This window comes from Neolamprologus brichardi, chromosome 11 (assembly GCF_056152115.1).
Source record: "Neolamprologus brichardi isolate AB-2024 chromosome 11, ASM5615211v1, whole genome shotgun sequence".
NCBI classification, from domain to species: domain Eukaryota; kingdom Metazoa; phylum Chordata; class Actinopteri; order Cichliformes; family Cichlidae; genus Neolamprologus; species Neolamprologus brichardi.
This window is the reverse complement of record NC_142114.1, coordinates 12752639-12768203: the sequence shown is the minus strand read 5'-3', so window position 1 is coordinate 12768203 and position 15565 is coordinate 12752639. Positions and strand designations below refer to the sequence as shown.

The window sequence follows — 15565 nt, the reverse complement described above, 5'->3', positions numbered from 1 at the left end:
AGTACTCTAAGTTGTTGATATTTTTTTAAAGGGACACGCTACTAGTAAATAAAATGTAGAGAAATAATAATAATAATAATAATAATAATAATAATAATAATAATAATAATAATAATAGAAGGTGTTTCTATCGGTACCAGTGACCGTAGAAAATGTTTTTTACGGTCTACAGGTTCTTTATGGGATGGGAGCAGTCTCAAATTCTGTGATTGCAGAATTTGCAATCTGATGCACAGCCTAGTAGGTGGCGCTGAAACACCTCAGTCTTGGCGTTAGCCTTCGAAGAAGAAGAAGCTAGCTTCTGAAGAAGAAGGAGGAGGAAGTGTTGATTGTTTTGTTTTTCTTTAACTTTTGGCTGTGAAACGATAAGGTAAGATATTACATTATTACCTTAATGTACGATATTCATAATTTTGGTAACACTATATAACGACATTTACCCAATCTGGAGAGTTAGTCTGGAAACTTACAGCAAGCGATTTTGTAACGCCTTTATGTTACGTTGCTAAGCTAACGATTGCTAACTTTAGCCTGAGGTGAATTTTTCAGTCATCTGAGGAACTAGCTCAGCGGTCAAGCAGCAAAAAGCGGATTTATTAATGTCTCAGAATCAGCGGAAGAGCGTGTTTTAAATGTCTGTATAACAAGCGTTCCTTTATTTGTCAAAAAATCATTCTTTTTGGATGCTGGACAGAGCTAGTCCAGCACTGTTTTGTTTTCTTTCTGTGTGCAGGAACGTACAATATCACTATGAACCTGGAGCGACTGCCCAATGAGGAGAAGCTCAGCCTTTGCCGAAAATATTATCTAGGTGAGAGTATTAATATTTATCCTCATGTTCCTTTTTTATACAGTTGTACCTCCTATTCCTGTTTTGTTTATTCTAGGTTAGTTCCACAGGCTGTGAGTCTTTTTTTTCAGTTAAGGCAAAATTTTGAACTAATGCGCCTAAAAATATTTCAGTGGTTAGTAAATGATTATTTCTGTTTAATATTTTTATTTATTTCTCCAGGTGGCTTTGCGTTTCTCCCCTTCCTGTGGCTTGTCAATGTTGTTTGGTTTTTTCGGGAGGCCTTCTTAAAGCCAGCCTACACTGAACAGCTACAGATAAAAGCATGTGAGTTTCAGAACCTTTTAAAAATGTATTCAGTATTCAGTCTTGTAGGTTTTTCTCAGTAGCTGTTGTTTGGATGTCACTCTTGTAGGATTCAATTTGTTTCCTCAATAAACATTCAGTCATGACATATGATATTGACAAAGGTTGTCAGTGTGAATTCCATGTTCAGTTTACATGCTTGCACATTACAAAGTGTGTCTTCATCCTATTTAAAGAGTTTTGGGTAATACTGCACTTTTCATAATGCTTGAGAAAATGAAATAGTTTGTTTTTGTAGAAATAGTTGACCAAGTAACTTTTTAGATCTGGTTGTTTGTTTGTTTTTTTTTACAGAAGTTGTATTCATCAATATACATGATCTCTTACCTAAAAGGGGAAAAAAGGATTTTAAAAATAAATTAGTTTTTAATAATATAGTAAGTACTTTTGCTACATTTATACAAATATAGTTCTTATGATAATGTGGCCTTGTATAGAATAATTTGGGCTTAAATTCTAATTTTCTGATAAGAACTTGAGAACGGTTTTATCCACTTTTTTTAAAAAATAAATACTGCCCTATAACCATGTATGTATTGTTTGTTTTAAAAGCAGTGCTTTAAGCAGCCAACTTGATACTGTACTGTGTTGTTTTGACCACTGTTGGACAGTAACTAATTTTATTGCTTGTTTTTCTGTCTGTCCGTCTAGATGTGAAGCGTTCGGCGCTAGGGTTACTGTTATGGGTAGCAGTGCTCACCACGTGGATCACCATATACCAGCACTTCAGAGCAGAGTGGGGGGAGGTGGGAGATTACCTCTCCTTTACCATTCCCCTAGGTATCCCTTGAGGTTGTTTTTTTTTTTTCCTCATTTCAACTGATTAGTCTTTTCAGTAAAACTAATGATCCACTGTAATGGGCCAAAAGAATTTTCTCCCTGAACAACAGTGAATGATTTTTGGCAGTTGTTTTCCTGGTTTCTGGTCAACTAAATCCAACTAAATGCAAGAATAAATGTTACCTATCTTCACAAGATAAACAATGTAAGACCCAAAACCATTTCTGTGCTCACCAAGACATTTGAGTAAGTTATTTGGCTTTAGAGAAGGGTAACTCATCTTTTGAAATAGGCAATGTTTATGATCATGGAAATTTTGTAATGATAAGATAATGAACAACTCACTAATGTTTTTGTTTTTTTGTCTTTGAACTGTTTATTGTGGTATGGTATGATTGTGCACTATTTTTACTTATGTGTGAATAAATAAAAAGTGTCCACAATGCTGCCAAGTTACAATCTTACTCAGTTGAATTTGGAAGTTGTTAGAATATTGTTATACGCAAACCTGTATAGTTGTGTTTTGTTTTTTGTCATATGTGATCAGTGAACTGTTTTGTCTCCTTACAGAATGTATATACCTCTCATTGTCACATATGCCAAATCTCCCAAAGCCCAGACGACCACTGGCGCCTGTTGTGAAATCCAATAAGTTAAGCCCTCCAAATGTCTCCACTTCCCTGTCATCCTTTATGAGTCATAACATTGAGAGCCAATTTTAGTCACAGTCCAAGCTTAAATGACACTGCTAACAGGGGGAAACGTGGCAACCATATACAACAGTTGGCTTCACTGAACTGCACTAAAAACAAAAAGCATTAACACAGAGGGTACACTAAGTAAAGCAGGCAGTCCATTTATAAAACTGACTCATCTAAACGAAATCTGATGTATTAGGACTGAAGTGGTTGAAAAGAACTAGTAAGTAGGTAAAATGTATTTATTCAGCACTTTTCACAGGTAAAATTGTTTCACATTAAAAAACAGAAATAAAAATAACAATGTAAAACAAAATGAAAACATAAAGCAACAAGTTCATTAAAAGATTTTCTGTATAGAAATGTCTTCAGCTGCTTTTTAAAAGAGTCAGTGGAGTCTGTACAGACGGTGAAAGAGAATCCCACAACCTCTGTCCCACTGCCTGCAAGGCCCGATCACCACGAATTTTGAAACTAGTACATGTGACCTACAGCAACCTCTGACCTGAAGACCTAAGTGTTTGGGAAGAAGAACGAGCTTTCAACAGGTCAGAGATATACCGGGGAACTGACTATGTAGAGCAAAAAAGTTAAAACGAAAATTTTACAGTGAAATCTAAAAATTTGGCACTCAATAAAAATAAGCCAAAACTCGAGTAATATGCAATCTAAATGTATTTTATGATGTTTACATTACATTGCTAAAGGTCTAAAAAACCTCTCATAACTATGGGGAAGGACAGTGGTTTACTGGCAGTACACGTGCTCTAGCATGTGTTTAGCACGCCCCTGCTGTCACTGTCCGTCTGGTGTCAACCAACAAGGGTTAACGTCGTTTTTTTAATTTATTTTTGGACAAACCTTCCTTGACAACCAACCTTAGGCATATAGCTCTTAACAGCTTTGATAGTTACACATGAATAATTCGCGTTGGTGCCACTGACCGTGTAAAAAGGCTGCATGCTGTAACTTTGATAATGGCCAATAACAACGTTAATTAACAATAAGCCTGCAACAGCTGTGTCACTCTCAAAATAATAGGCCTACACGTTTATCTGTGACCATGCCGGAACACCCAAGGGTACGCAGTCCAGAACATAACAGAAGCAAGGTGTCCAAGGATGAATTCCCAACTTATTATGCAACTTCACTATAAAACACGCGGCACGCAACAAGTCAGTCTCATCCAGGAGCCAAGAGGCGAGAGAGGAGAGAAGCACAGAGAACACAAGCGCTGTAACTAGAGCTCTTCTTTCCACTTGTTGCGCAGAGAATTTAAGCAAAGGTAACTGCTCAGTGCTTTATGTGCTAGCCTCAGGTGCTGTAGGCTTAACTGCTGTTTAGTCAGCTCTTGATTTTTCAAACTTTGTGCCTACTAGAAATGGACTTCATCCTGCCACCCACTATGCCAGCTGGTGGTATCCCCTGGGAGAAGGTTTTACCACCTCTTATTCCACGGCTCTACGGGACTTATGGACAATATAATTGGTCCCCAAAATTAATCATTCCAGAGACTGATAATGCCAGCTCTGCAGAGGTAGGTCACTTAATTTATTTACATTTTATACTAACATATGTTAGTATAAAATGTCCATGGTTCTCATTTTAACTCATTTTACACTGTGAACCACATACCCACTTAAGGCCAGGCTGTGTTGTAAAACCTTTGAAACTCCCCTTTCTGTCAATGTAAAGAGGTTTAACCGGCAGATATCCCTGATTTATCTTAGTATAAGAAAAAAAAAAAAATTAAACAATACATCTGATAAAGAAATCCTGCTGTAGTAAATTTAAGACATCTGTCATCAAGGCTCTTAAATTGTAAAAAATTAATGTGTAAAATTACAGAAAGAGTCCTATTACATACTGTCCTGTAATAGTAACACTTATTCACAGATTTATTTATTTTTAATACTTTAGTGCAGAAATAATGGCCATGAGGGAGGTATTTATCAGGAGTAAAAGCTGTTAAACCACCAAAAATACAGGTAAAAAGTATCCCCTCCACATTTTCAAAAGAAGTTCAGCGGATCAGACTGGAGTCTTTGTCAGGCCAATTCTGGCCCCTGGACATGTTTGACAACCCCTGGCTTAAAGTAAAAGGAAAAAAAAGGAGTCCTTTACATTTTTCTGAGCTTTCAGTCAGATCCACATCTTATTGAAAAGCTGTTTTCAGTTTCCCCACACTGAAATATGGTTAAGGATATCTACTGAGTGCAGGCTGCTGTAAAGAACTTTATGTCTTGTTTAATCATGCAGAAGTGTTGACTCCTGTTGTTAGGTGACCTGTGATGACAGCGGATTTACAGTTCAAGTTGATGTGAAACATTTCAACCCAGAGGACCTGATCGTCAAAGTCATAGGAGACTTTGTAGAAGTGCAAGGAAAGCATGAAGAGAGAAAGGTTGGTATGCTGAGGTACATGGATATTTTTTCTCCATTTTTGTGTTACACGTCTCACTTTTCATCTCTTTTATGTTAGAAGGACGGTCCTGGATTTACAACACGGCAGTTTAACCGTCGCTACCGCATTCCAAAAGGAGTGGACACCATGGCTTTGGAGTCGGCGGTCTCTCCAGATGGGATCCTTATCATATCTGCACCTATGCTGCACACTCAGAGCTACACACCTCTTACTTAAATTGCACTAACAGGCGACACTAAAACCTCTGCCATCCTTACCGTACACAAAAATAAATCAGCGGAAGCCTTTATGGTCACTGACAAAAACGGCAATAACTTCAAGCTTCTGCACTCCCAGCAGAACTTGGTATATGCCAAAACACACATCTGCTCTGTTCCTGGCACGGTTCTAATGTTCCCTGCACTCCAAGGTTTGTATATACTGCTCTGCTAGTACTCAATGTTACATAATGTTTCAAGTAACCACTCTACTTTGTAAATATTCTCTGTTAGCATTTCCAACTCCTGCTTTTTGTGTGCAACTTTTGTACATGCACAGTGTTGTGAATAATAATCCACTGAGACACATCTCCAACCTTTATTGTAGAAAAATGTCCTCAAAAATATAAATTAACTTTATTTCTTTATAAAATAAAAAAATAAATAAATGTGACTACACAAACTGTCTCTTGATGTTCTTCAAGTAACTTGTTGCTCTTCCACGAATTCATTTAAGATGGAGTCCACCTCACTAACAAAAAAACAAACAAACAAAACAACAACAACAAAAATCATTCTTTTTCTGGTAATCGACTCTATTTACATGACTGTCAATTGATTCCAATAGATTATAAAAAAAAATTAATGCTAGAAATATAAACAGGAAAGGATTCTAATCATTACAGTAATGGTGATAATCTAATTCAGTTTTACCTGATCTGCTCCTTCACCCATTTTCTCTGTTTGCGAAGAACTTGTAACAAAGGATCATCTCCAAACTCTTCTTCATCCGAATCTAAAACAAAAAGTTTAATCTGAGTGAGAGGACAGATACTACATTATTATAAGCTTATGCTTAAAAAAGGATTGAGATAACAGTTTTTTTTTTCTATGTTAATTCCCTTGACACAAAAAATACACCAACAAAAAAAAAAAAAACAGTTGTAGGGTTTTTGAACTAAAAGGTTAAAATATGGGAAAAATCATCTATTTATGTAATCACCGCAGCTGTTTACGGGCTAAAGACTGGTGCCTTTTGCCACCATAAGCTTACCTTCGGCCTCTTGCAGCAGCTGTGAAATGACCTCCATAGAGTTCAGCGCATTGCTTGGAGGAATTGGCGGTGGTGAAGGTGCAGAGACGGTGCAGGAAGGAGAATCAGATGAAACAGGAATCTTTTTTGGAGAAGAGGAATCCACCGTAGGAAACAGTACCTCTGAAACTACCTGTTAAGGTCAAATGAAAACACCCCAGTTAATGCATATTAATTACCTTGATCACATTGAACCTTATGACTAGTGTGGCATCTAAAAAAAGATGTGCGGACATGCATAGTGAAGGTAGACCTGTAATTATATTCAATAAAAACTTGTGTGTATTTTATTTAAATATTTCATATACAGTCTTCTAAAGACCAGATCTGTCAATGGCCTTTACAAATGATTAATTAAGATTTGTAAACAATCATAAATTGCCAAAGTCTGAGAACAAACACACAGCTTTCTTTCACTTTATCAAATATACTGCAGAGATGTCACAAATGTGGGAGAAGAGAAAAACGGAAAAGACCAAATATGCACACAACCTCTGTGGCTTCAAATAAAGAAATAAAATTGCACATTTGCATGTTTACCTGTCCTAATGCATTGCGGATAGGAGATGGTGGTGGTTCATGATCACCAGCACAGCTTTCACTGGGAAGCTCCTGTCTTCTCTCTGGTTGCTGCTGCTCTTTACATGATGTGACCTTTTTGGGAAGCTTTTGATGTAATGAATTCCTGTTTGTGAAGAATAAATCCCACAAAATGTTAACGGTATCAAACACATATTTTTATCACTAAGACTTTTAAACAGTGCCCATGTTTCAATAATTCACCTTGCTGATTTCTTTTGCTTTCTAGCAAGTGCTGCTTCCTCCTTCCCATTTACCTCTGATTGCTTCATCCCCATTTTCTTTTTCTTGTTCTTCTCAGACATTTTTTGGTGATCAGGCCACTCTCTCTCAGATGGCGCAGGTAGAATGAGTGACATGCGTTCACAAAGAGTTAATTCTCCAAGGCTTTCAGGGACTTGGGTCTTTTTGTGAAGAACTTTGGTTTGTGACTCGTCTAACCTTTGTGAAATGCTCTGGTGCACTTTGGCATGAGATGACTGGATGGGACATGGCAAGACGTCACAGAGAAAATGCATGTGGGAAGGAACATGGGCAATGCTCTGCGGCTGAGGGACTGAACCAGAAACATTGATGGTGGGGAATAGCGAAGGGCCTGGAGCTGGGGGACAGAACCTCTGGGCCTCAGTGGTTTCTGGCTGGGCAGCAGTGATGTGTGAATGAGTATCTCTTTGTGAGAATTGAGGGGGTTGGGTACCCTGCTGTTCCTGAAGAGCAAATTAATGTTATTCTGTAAATTTGTGCAAAGAATATGGATAATGTAACAAACAGTTTGATTCCAACCTTGTAAGCTTGTTCACTGATGGAGGAATAGCTTAACCTCGTGGACTGCCAACCAAATGCATGAGGACTGGAGGCTTGCACAGACAGGGGCCTCTCTCTGGCTTGCTCCATTTTCCTCCTTAAACGCCACTGGAACAATATGTCTTCCTCTGGACGGGTAGGAGGCACCAAAGAAGGCATGACAGATTTTTGGAAGGACACACCATGAGCTGAGTCTGAGCTGGCCTTTGCTGTAAATGTTAACACACAGTTTAAAACACAGCAGCACGTAAAATAGAATCTGTCTATAAATAACAAAAGGTATTCTAGTCCACACTCTTCCCCTACCAGTAGTATTTTTGAATAAACTGGGAATCAAAGGTTGCTTCACTGGCTCATCTATACTGATGGGAGAGGAGAAATCTGAGCATCCCAGCCCCTCTGAGCTGACAGGGACAGATCCATCACTCACAGAACATTCACTGTTAGAAAAAAAAAAGTTACTACAACTGAAGCCATTTATCTTTAATATTGCTCAACAGTCTTCATACCCCCTCAGAAGAAGTCTGCTGGCCTTTTCTTGAAGGTGCAGGATCTCCCTGTCATCAAAATCACCCTGGGATGTGTCGGACAAAAGCTGGGAAACAAAAAACATGTTTTTTCATATAAAGACTTGCAATACCGTGTAAATAAATCCTCACAAATAAATACATAAATAAATAAACACGTTTGCAGGATTTTAATTAAACGGGTGATGCATTTGTTCTTAGCAGGCTGAACAACGTGTCAAATCTGGTTGCATAAATGGCGACTACCCAGGCATTTAATAAACACATAGACTTCCAAATGGAGTGTGGTGCTGAAATGGAAATGTTTATATGCAAACTTAGTTGGAAGAAAGTGTTGCTTCTGCAGACAATCAGAATCCCAGGCACTTTGGACATGTGTGGTGTAAATCAAGGGTAAATGTAAACCCTATAATCCACTGTGACGGCATACACAAACAATAAAAACTGAATAATTGGTGGTGCCTTTCCCCCCGATCTTATGGATGTGTTATTTTTTTTCAAGAAACAGAAGCAGATTTGCTGCAAAAATTGATAAATTATGGCTTATTTTTTCTTAGCTTATAAATACAACTCACACTATTGGATCCTCTGTAGGGAGAAGGGGATCTGTTATGGTCACGCTGTGCAGATGGATCATAAAGAGCAGCATCCTGGTCCTCTTTCAGAAGTTGGATAACATCTTTTCAGAGAAATGCAGTACACAGAAAGATTTGATAGAATTAAGCAGCTGGTAACGGGGAATAAAATACACCAATGACCGTAAATATAATGCACCTTCGTCTGCTGTTTTAGTTGGTGTTGAACTGCTGAGAGATGAATGTGACATCCACCAAAAAGGTGCCTGCTCTTCTCCACTTGCAGAAGCCACCTGATGGCGCTCCTCTCGACTCTGTGGCCGACCATGGCGAAAACGCTCTACATATCTGACAAAGCAAAGGTCAGATTTAGTTACAAGAAGTCACATGCAAAATGAAATAAAAATAATCTGGGTCACTATGACATTGTCATCTAATCATGAAAAATTGTCCCGTTGTCACTGTGAAGTGTTTTTAGTTCTGTTTAAGAAAATTACAGAAGGCATTAAAACATACTTTGCCAGCAAAGAATCCTCCTGGCATCCTTGAACTTGGGAAACACTGGAATTCCCCATTTTTCCAGATTGTTTGGGTTCGTCCATGTCAGATGAGGCAGTATTTCTATCAGGACAGAATTCAAAGACAGTGGAGGCCTGGGACTCTTTAAGAACAGGTTGTCCATCAATGGAGGAAAAACGGTCATGCTTCTTAGACAGCTGCTGGCTCTCTTGGTTTAGATTATGTAACTTTGTTCTGGATCGCTGGTTTAAACGTACAGGACTTCGTGTCTGCAAGAAGAACAAAAAGGATATATATATCACAATGAGAATCTGTTTTTCTTACAGTATATTAAGTGTTTTTGAAATAAAACATACAGTTTTTTTCTCTTTCTTTGAAAGGGGTTGGTTGCTGGATGGGTGGTAGTGTGCCGTCCTCACTTTCGGTGCTGGTGGGAAGGGATTCTGCTTTGTGAGCACAGGTCCACTGTAAGAAGAACACATATTACTAACTATAACTTCTTCTGTTTAGGGTGCTAAAAATGTGTCATTAGATCCTCACCTGGAATTCATAGCAACCTTTGGAGGTGACCGATGAGACATCAACGACCACAAGAAAGCGCACACAGTTTCAACGTGGGCTTGGTTTACCTCGTGCACCCCAAATCATATCTAGACTGACGTGTTAATCTGAGTGGATTACTTAGCTAACAAAAAGACGACGGCCCCATTACTAAACTCTTCCGAGTTTACTTGTCTACACACAAAGTTACTTCAAATGCCAGAAATTCCCTTTAAGAATATAAATTACGCTTCTGCGTTATGCTCTATGAACATCTATTTATCATTCAAATTTAACGTTCTGACTAAAAACATAGTAACTTCGCGTTTATTTTACAAACCCACCACATTCTCGATGACAGTGGAAGAGAGCTTTTGTTGTGTATCCCGAACGTTATTTACTACACGACATACAGCCAATAGGGAACGAATTAAAAATGATTGATATAACATTTGACCAATCATATAGGCGGCCCTGTTTGCACAGGCACCAATCAGCTAATAGGAAATTGGCAGCGCGCGGAAGAGGAAAGTCTAGTAAGGTTATGCGTTTGTCAAAAATAAGCTAAGTTAGCAACAGTAGTTTGGCCATCACTCCACAAACCTTGGTATAAATCATAAACGACTATTGTGCTGTATCTTTCTATTAACTATATGGAAGTCGATAGGGATAACCGTTATTTGCTTAATGGTTTTAATAGCTAAACGTAAATAACGTTATATAGCTTAACTGTTAACCAGTGGTTGTGGCTAATGCAGCTAACTGGTTGTAAACGGTACTACACAGCTAGCTTGACTAACGGCGCCGTTAGCAAGGAATCAAACATAATTTATTGTAAATCTAAAGAATCGAAACAGCAAAAGTGTGGTTTTAAAAGTCCGTCAGTTCCCACGGGGTGTTTATAGAAAGGCGGACAAAATGCAACATGTCAAGATCAAGACGGAAAGGCCAGGTACCAGCAGCTCTCAATATTTCCTGAAAACGTTTCAGATTTTCCAAATTTTGTGTGGTATAAATTCTTGTTATTGTTTTGGAGTACATTCGCTTGTAAGCTTGAGTGGTTCGGATTATACAGGATTCTTAAAAGCTAAGTAACAGGTGGCGAGTGTCACCTAAAGTGAGTATTGTTGTTGTCAATAATTATTTCATTATTACTTTTGCAGACTTAGACGGGGCTGGTGCACGCAGCAAATTAGATGCTGTCTTAAAGGGACTGGTAGAGAAGAGTGAAAATGAAAGGTTAGCAAAATTATTTGTTTTGCATATAATTATTACAGAATTTATTTATTCTTAATAACAAAACTAATATAAAGATGTTTTCAGCAGGGAACAAAATGAAGGTGATCCAGGAAAATTGTCAGCCGACTCTTTGAACAAGTATGGACCAGTGATTTTGGCTTTATTTAGTTTTTAATGATCTACTAACATAATATTTTACAATTGGGTGTGCTGATTCAATGATTTTATTTCAACATTTATTTTTTAATTGAAATTTCTGCATATTCCACCTGTTGTCTCTAGGGATTTATCGCCAACATCGGCTGGAAAAAGGCAAGTATTTATGTTTTAATTAAACTTGACTTGTCAGTAACTTTTTTTCTATTTAGTAAGTAAAATTTTATTTATATAGCACCTTCCAAAACAAAGATCACAAAGTGCTTCACAAAGAAATACAAGGGCATTTAAAACAGGGCATATTTAGACTTTTTTTATCTGTTTGTCTGGAAATGAAAATATAATTTTACGTAAATTCTATGAGAAATTAGTTTGAATCTCTTTTAAGCTCCAAAAATATATTACTTAAAATTTTTTTTTTTTTTACAGACCGTCAGCTCGATTTCCACAGCACCGGAGAAAGAAGCGAAAAGAGATGGATGAGAGCATTCCAGAAAGCAATCAGCATAAACAAAGTAAATGAATGAAAAATGATTGGAATTTTTCTTTGATGTACCTTGGTTACTGTGTAACCATCTTGTCTGTTGCACTTGTGACCATTTTCTTACCTTTAATTAATTTTTCTCTTGTTCTCCCTTTACTAGATGCTTACATTATTAAGTTGTTTGACCGCAGTGTGGATCTGGCTCAGTTCAACACTGCCACCCCACTGTATCCTATCTGCCGTGCATGGATGAGGAATAATCCTTCCGTTCGAGAACCAGCTGCTTCCCCCAGCTCCCCACAGAGCATGGTAGAGGAAGAGGTGGGGTCATAAATGGATAAGATGCTGGAGATTTTATTCAAATGTACAACCAACAAATGCACAAAAAAACACAGGGGCACATTGATTTAAATTTAAACGTATCTCTTACATCTACGGTAACTTAAAATGAGGTCTTTTAAATTTTGCTAATGTGAAATTTTGCAGGGTAGAGTGTAAGGGCCCTTTCACATAGGATGTGGCACGCGCAGCCCTGCACTCTTAATCCCATTCATTTCTATTGCTTGCGCCACACATTAACGTTGTACCGCTGTGCCAACCAAAGCATGCGTGTTGTGACTTACCTTCACGTGACCAATAGAAACGATGCCTACAGCTGCTCTAAGTTTAACCAAATAATGAAAGGAAACATTCTGTGCGTATCTGAGTTCTGTGAATTTTTTGGCACAGGTTTATGTGCATATATAGGGATCTATAGAGCCTTTGAGTAAGTAATTCATTTCAACGACTCTGGGGGCCTAAGAGGAAAGCAGTGTTGAGGAAACGATACGCTCTTCACTAGTAGGATAGTTACAAAGCTTTGTTCTTTATGAATGAGCAACACATTTTTTTAAAATTTTAATTAAACATCTTGCAGACGATATGAAGTCAGAGACATACATGTTTTGAAATGAAAAGGAGCAGACGCATCTAGTATATGTAGAGCGGCCACAAAAGATGACACACAATCAGGGCGCAGCAACCAGTGCAACACAAATTTGGGGTCCTTTGCTCTAGTTAGCGGTTAGCACAGGTCATGCCACATCTACTGTTAAAGGGTCTTATCTCTTTTGCAGTCTCATAAGTTGATTATTATTAATATTTCACAAGGTGTAATGTAATTAAATTAATTGTTTTCAAAGTAACTGCAGTACGCTGTGTGCCAAACTATTGTCTCCTTTTGTTTTCCTTAGTGCAAATGTAACTGACTTGTTACACATGTTTTAATCAACGTTATCTGAATAAGACATAATGAAATTGTTTTTAATGGATGATCCCTACGGTGACAATATTTTTGAGTGAGGTTGTTTATGAGAGGAAATGGTGCATAAAATGTATTTGAAACCTGATTGAATCTGATTGTGTACTCGTACTTTTGTTTTAGTCAATGCCTCCCCAAAAACAAAATGGCATGTTATGGCATTAATAAGTATTGTTATTGGAAATAAGCGTTTAGTAGTATTCTTTTTTTTTTTGCCCTAGGTTACAGACACAATCAACGGTAAAGGTCAGAATGTTTACCGACTTCCTCCTCCGACCGCCTGTCCAATCAACTCCTCTGGTGAACCCATCAATCTCAGGATCCCACCTACTGAAAAACCAACTGTTACCAAGGTTCTTGTATAATATGCCTTTCACCAAAGTTATTATTGCATTGTGATTTATTTAATTTTACAGATCTGTTCATACATGAAGGTCTTCAGTAAGACAAAACCATAAATTTTAACTACCTCTCTTTTCACAGTTGACAGATGTTGCTGTGTCAGGTTCTCTCATATGTGACCACATGGAACGTTGGAAAAAGATAAGGCAAAAGTATGTTTTTCTTGAAAAGTCATTTATGACAAAAAATAATATGTTCTTGGTTTGAAATGATTCAGTCACACAATGTAAACAACCAACTTTGTTCAAGGCTTCACCTCTGGACGTACTTATTCAGATGTTATTAATTTCACCAACTCTTTAGGGAGAAAGGGGTGTAACACTAATGACCAGGTACAAATGAGTGAAAGCAAACGTCAAATCTTTTAATGGATAATGAAAAGTTTTTACAGCGTGATTTACCACAAGAGGACAGCAACAGGCTGAATAGAGCTAACAAAGAAATGAATAAATGAGCTGTTTTGACTAACTGTTGAAATCCAAATTATAAGATTATAAGATGATGTAATACATGTTTAAAATAATAAATTAATATTTAATCGTCTAAACATAAACATAAATAGCATTTTTTTTTAAACAAAACTATTTTTTCCTTGTAATGTCAAGGTGTGAGCTCAGCACAGAGCTGTGTGTGGTACTGTGGTACAACCAATGTGCCTGTGAAGTAAAACTGCCTCACAAAAACAACATTTGTCAATAACAGACGGTGTAGTTATTCCATGCATTTTTTTAATATAAATTATAATATAAATAAATTTAAATATAAATTTTAAGTATTCCTGAAAGACACCTATATGTTATCTGATCAGATTTGGGCTCAAACAGGTGGATTTGTGAACTTAGTCATTGCACCTTTCACAGTTTGATTTCACAGCTTGTGCAAAGCCAGCCAGTCAGCATGTTCGGTGACTCTAGAAAGTCAAAAGAAAGAAAGAAAAGATAAAACAAGGGCACAGGTTTTACAATAAACTGAGCCATGGATATTGAAATGTAAAAATATGACCTTCAATAATACTCAGACTTAAAGTTCATCTGCCAGTGTTTACTCTGTTCAGTGTCTTTGGTGATTGATGAGCTGTCGTCTTGTGGGTATGAAGTAATCTTTGTCATGGGACCCAAAATATAGCTTTGCAAAGTTTGATCCTCCATGAGTGCGACTTGCTGTTTAATAACTTTATTGAATTAAGAAGGGAGACTGAACAGTAAAATTTAGTATGTGCCTGTTTCATTTGGAAACAGCTGGACAAAAGGAGCGATCACAGTTGAGCAGTTGTGGGAAAATTACTTCAAAAGGCTGGCTCATAAAAAATTGAACATTTAGCCCACCTCTGAACTACCATTCCTCCTCCTTATAATATTGTTATTGCTGGATGAAAACTGTGTATGAATTTTCAGTTAGAAATGTTCAAAATCAGATTTTGTTATGTAGCAAGCATCATGTATGAAAGTTTTTATGAATCTTTTAAGAAGGAAAATAATATAATTTCAGTTTATTTCAATGAAAAGGTAAAAGGTGCACAATTAAACTATTTCTTTTTTCTTTTCTTTTTTTCCAAAGATGGAAGGAGTGCTCCAACAAGAATCAATTAAGATACAGTGAGAGCATAAAGGTCCTTAAGGAAATGAAGGAGCTCTATGATCACTGACTGGCTACTCTGTAGCTCTCCAGTACAGAGAGGACTTTGTTTGAAAGAAGCAGTCAGTGCTTGAATACACCTGTTTCTACACAGTCTGATTCATAGAAAAGCGTGTACATTTTTTTTTATTAATTTGTAAAAATCTAGTGTATACGTCTAACTGTTTCATCAGTAGTACTTTCCAGACACAATGACTTGTAAAATCTCAAGATTAATGAAATGTGTATTAAAGTGCTTTAATATAAATCTCTTCCACTTTTAGTTTTACTTCTTTAATCTTGGCATATGTTAACGAGCATCCTGCAGGTAATGAGGTATATATCATGACTCATTCTTTCATTTGTATTCACGTCACACTTATAATAGTCATTGATGAAGTACCAAAACCTGCTTATGTCTTAAAATTTGCATGTCATTTTGTATAGAGTAAAATACACAACTGCAAAATTCTTGAG

The 15565-nt window shown here is 37.2% G+C and overlaps 4 protein-coding genes across 9 annotated transcripts; 3 read left to right on the top strand and 1 right to left on the bottom strand.

Moving 5' to 3' along the window:
• Nucleotides 1-270: 270 nt before the first annotated feature.
• psenen (presenilin enhancer, gamma-secretase subunit) lies at nucleotides 271-2607 on the top strand. Of its 2 annotated transcripts, none has more exons than XM_006801462.3 (4): nucleotides 271-370; nucleotides 695-811; nucleotides 1013-1117; nucleotides 1808-2607. In XM_006801462.3, the coding sequence occupies exons 2-4, from the start codon at nucleotides 751-753 to the stop codon at nucleotides 1945-1947; spliced, it is 306 nt and encodes a 101-aa protein (XP_006801525.1). In that variant the 5' UTR covers nucleotides 271-370; nucleotides 695-750; the 3' UTR covers nucleotides 1948-2607. The 2 variants fall into 2 exon arrangements, with proteins under 2 accessions (XP_006801525.1, XP_006801526.1); XM_006801463.3 differs by having other exon boundaries at nucleotides 281-370; nucleotides 734-811.
• A 918-nt stretch (nucleotides 2608-3525) lies between these two features.
• hspb6 (heat shock protein family B (small) member 6) lies at nucleotides 3526-5719 on the top strand. 2 transcript variants are annotated; one of them, XM_006801468.3, is made up of 4 exons: nucleotides 3526-3919; nucleotides 4014-4171; nucleotides 4916-5038; nucleotides 5120-5719. In XM_006801468.3, exons 2-4 carry the CDS (start codon nucleotides 4016-4018, stop codon nucleotides 5273-5275), a joined length of 435 nt encoding a protein of 144 aa, XP_006801531.1. In that variant the 5' UTR covers nucleotides 3526-3919; nucleotides 4014-4015; the 3' UTR covers nucleotides 5276-5719. The 2 variants fall into 2 exon arrangements, with proteins under 2 accessions (XP_006801531.1, XP_006801530.1); XM_006801467.3 differs by having other exon boundaries at nucleotides 3531-3919; nucleotides 5117-5719.
• proser3 (proline and serine rich 3) lies at nucleotides 5623-10673 on the bottom strand. Of its 2 annotated transcripts, XM_087848128.1 has the most exons (14): nucleotides 10238-10673; nucleotides 9894-9910; nucleotides 9710-9818; nucleotides 9351-9622; nucleotides 9034-9182; nucleotides 8835-8938; nucleotides 8242-8327; nucleotides 8039-8172; nucleotides 7712-7941; nucleotides 7133-7635; nucleotides 6890-7034; nucleotides 6311-6482; nucleotides 5971-6052; nucleotides 5623-5788 (listed from the first exon to the last, which is right to left on the bottom strand). In XM_087848128.1, the coding sequence occupies exons 1-14, from the start codon at nucleotides 10355-10357 to the stop codon at nucleotides 5737-5739; spliced, it is 2175 nt and encodes a 724-aa protein (XP_087704254.1). In that variant the 5' UTR covers nucleotides 10358-10673; the 3' UTR covers nucleotides 5623-5736. The 2 variants fall into 2 exon arrangements, with proteins under 2 accessions (XP_087704254.1, XP_006801529.3); XM_006801466.3 differs by lacking the exon at nucleotides 10238-10673 and having other exon boundaries at nucleotides 9894-10226.
• Nucleotides 10330-15356, top strand: lin37 (lin-37 DREAM MuvB core complex component). Of its 3 annotated transcripts, none has more exons than XM_087848129.1 (9): nucleotides 10330-10441; nucleotides 11063-11132; nucleotides 11217-11270; nucleotides 11415-11444; nucleotides 11718-11803; nucleotides 11933-12093; nucleotides 13294-13425; nucleotides 13556-13626; nucleotides 15032-15356. In XM_087848129.1, exons 1-9 carry the CDS (start codon nucleotides 10330-10332, stop codon nucleotides 15117-15119), a joined length of 804 nt encoding a protein of 267 aa, XP_087704255.1. In that variant the 3' UTR covers nucleotides 15120-15356. The 3 variants fall into 3 exon arrangements, with proteins under 3 accessions (XP_087704255.1, XP_006801528.1, XP_006801527.1); XM_006801465.3 differs by lacking the exon at nucleotides 10330-10441 and adding an exon at nucleotides 10461-10845 and having other exon boundaries at nucleotides 11057-11132; nucleotides 11220-11270; XM_006801464.3 differs by lacking the exon at nucleotides 10330-10441 and adding an exon at nucleotides 10461-10845 and having other exon boundaries at nucleotides 11057-11132.
• Nucleotides 15357-15565: the final 209 nt, after the last annotated feature.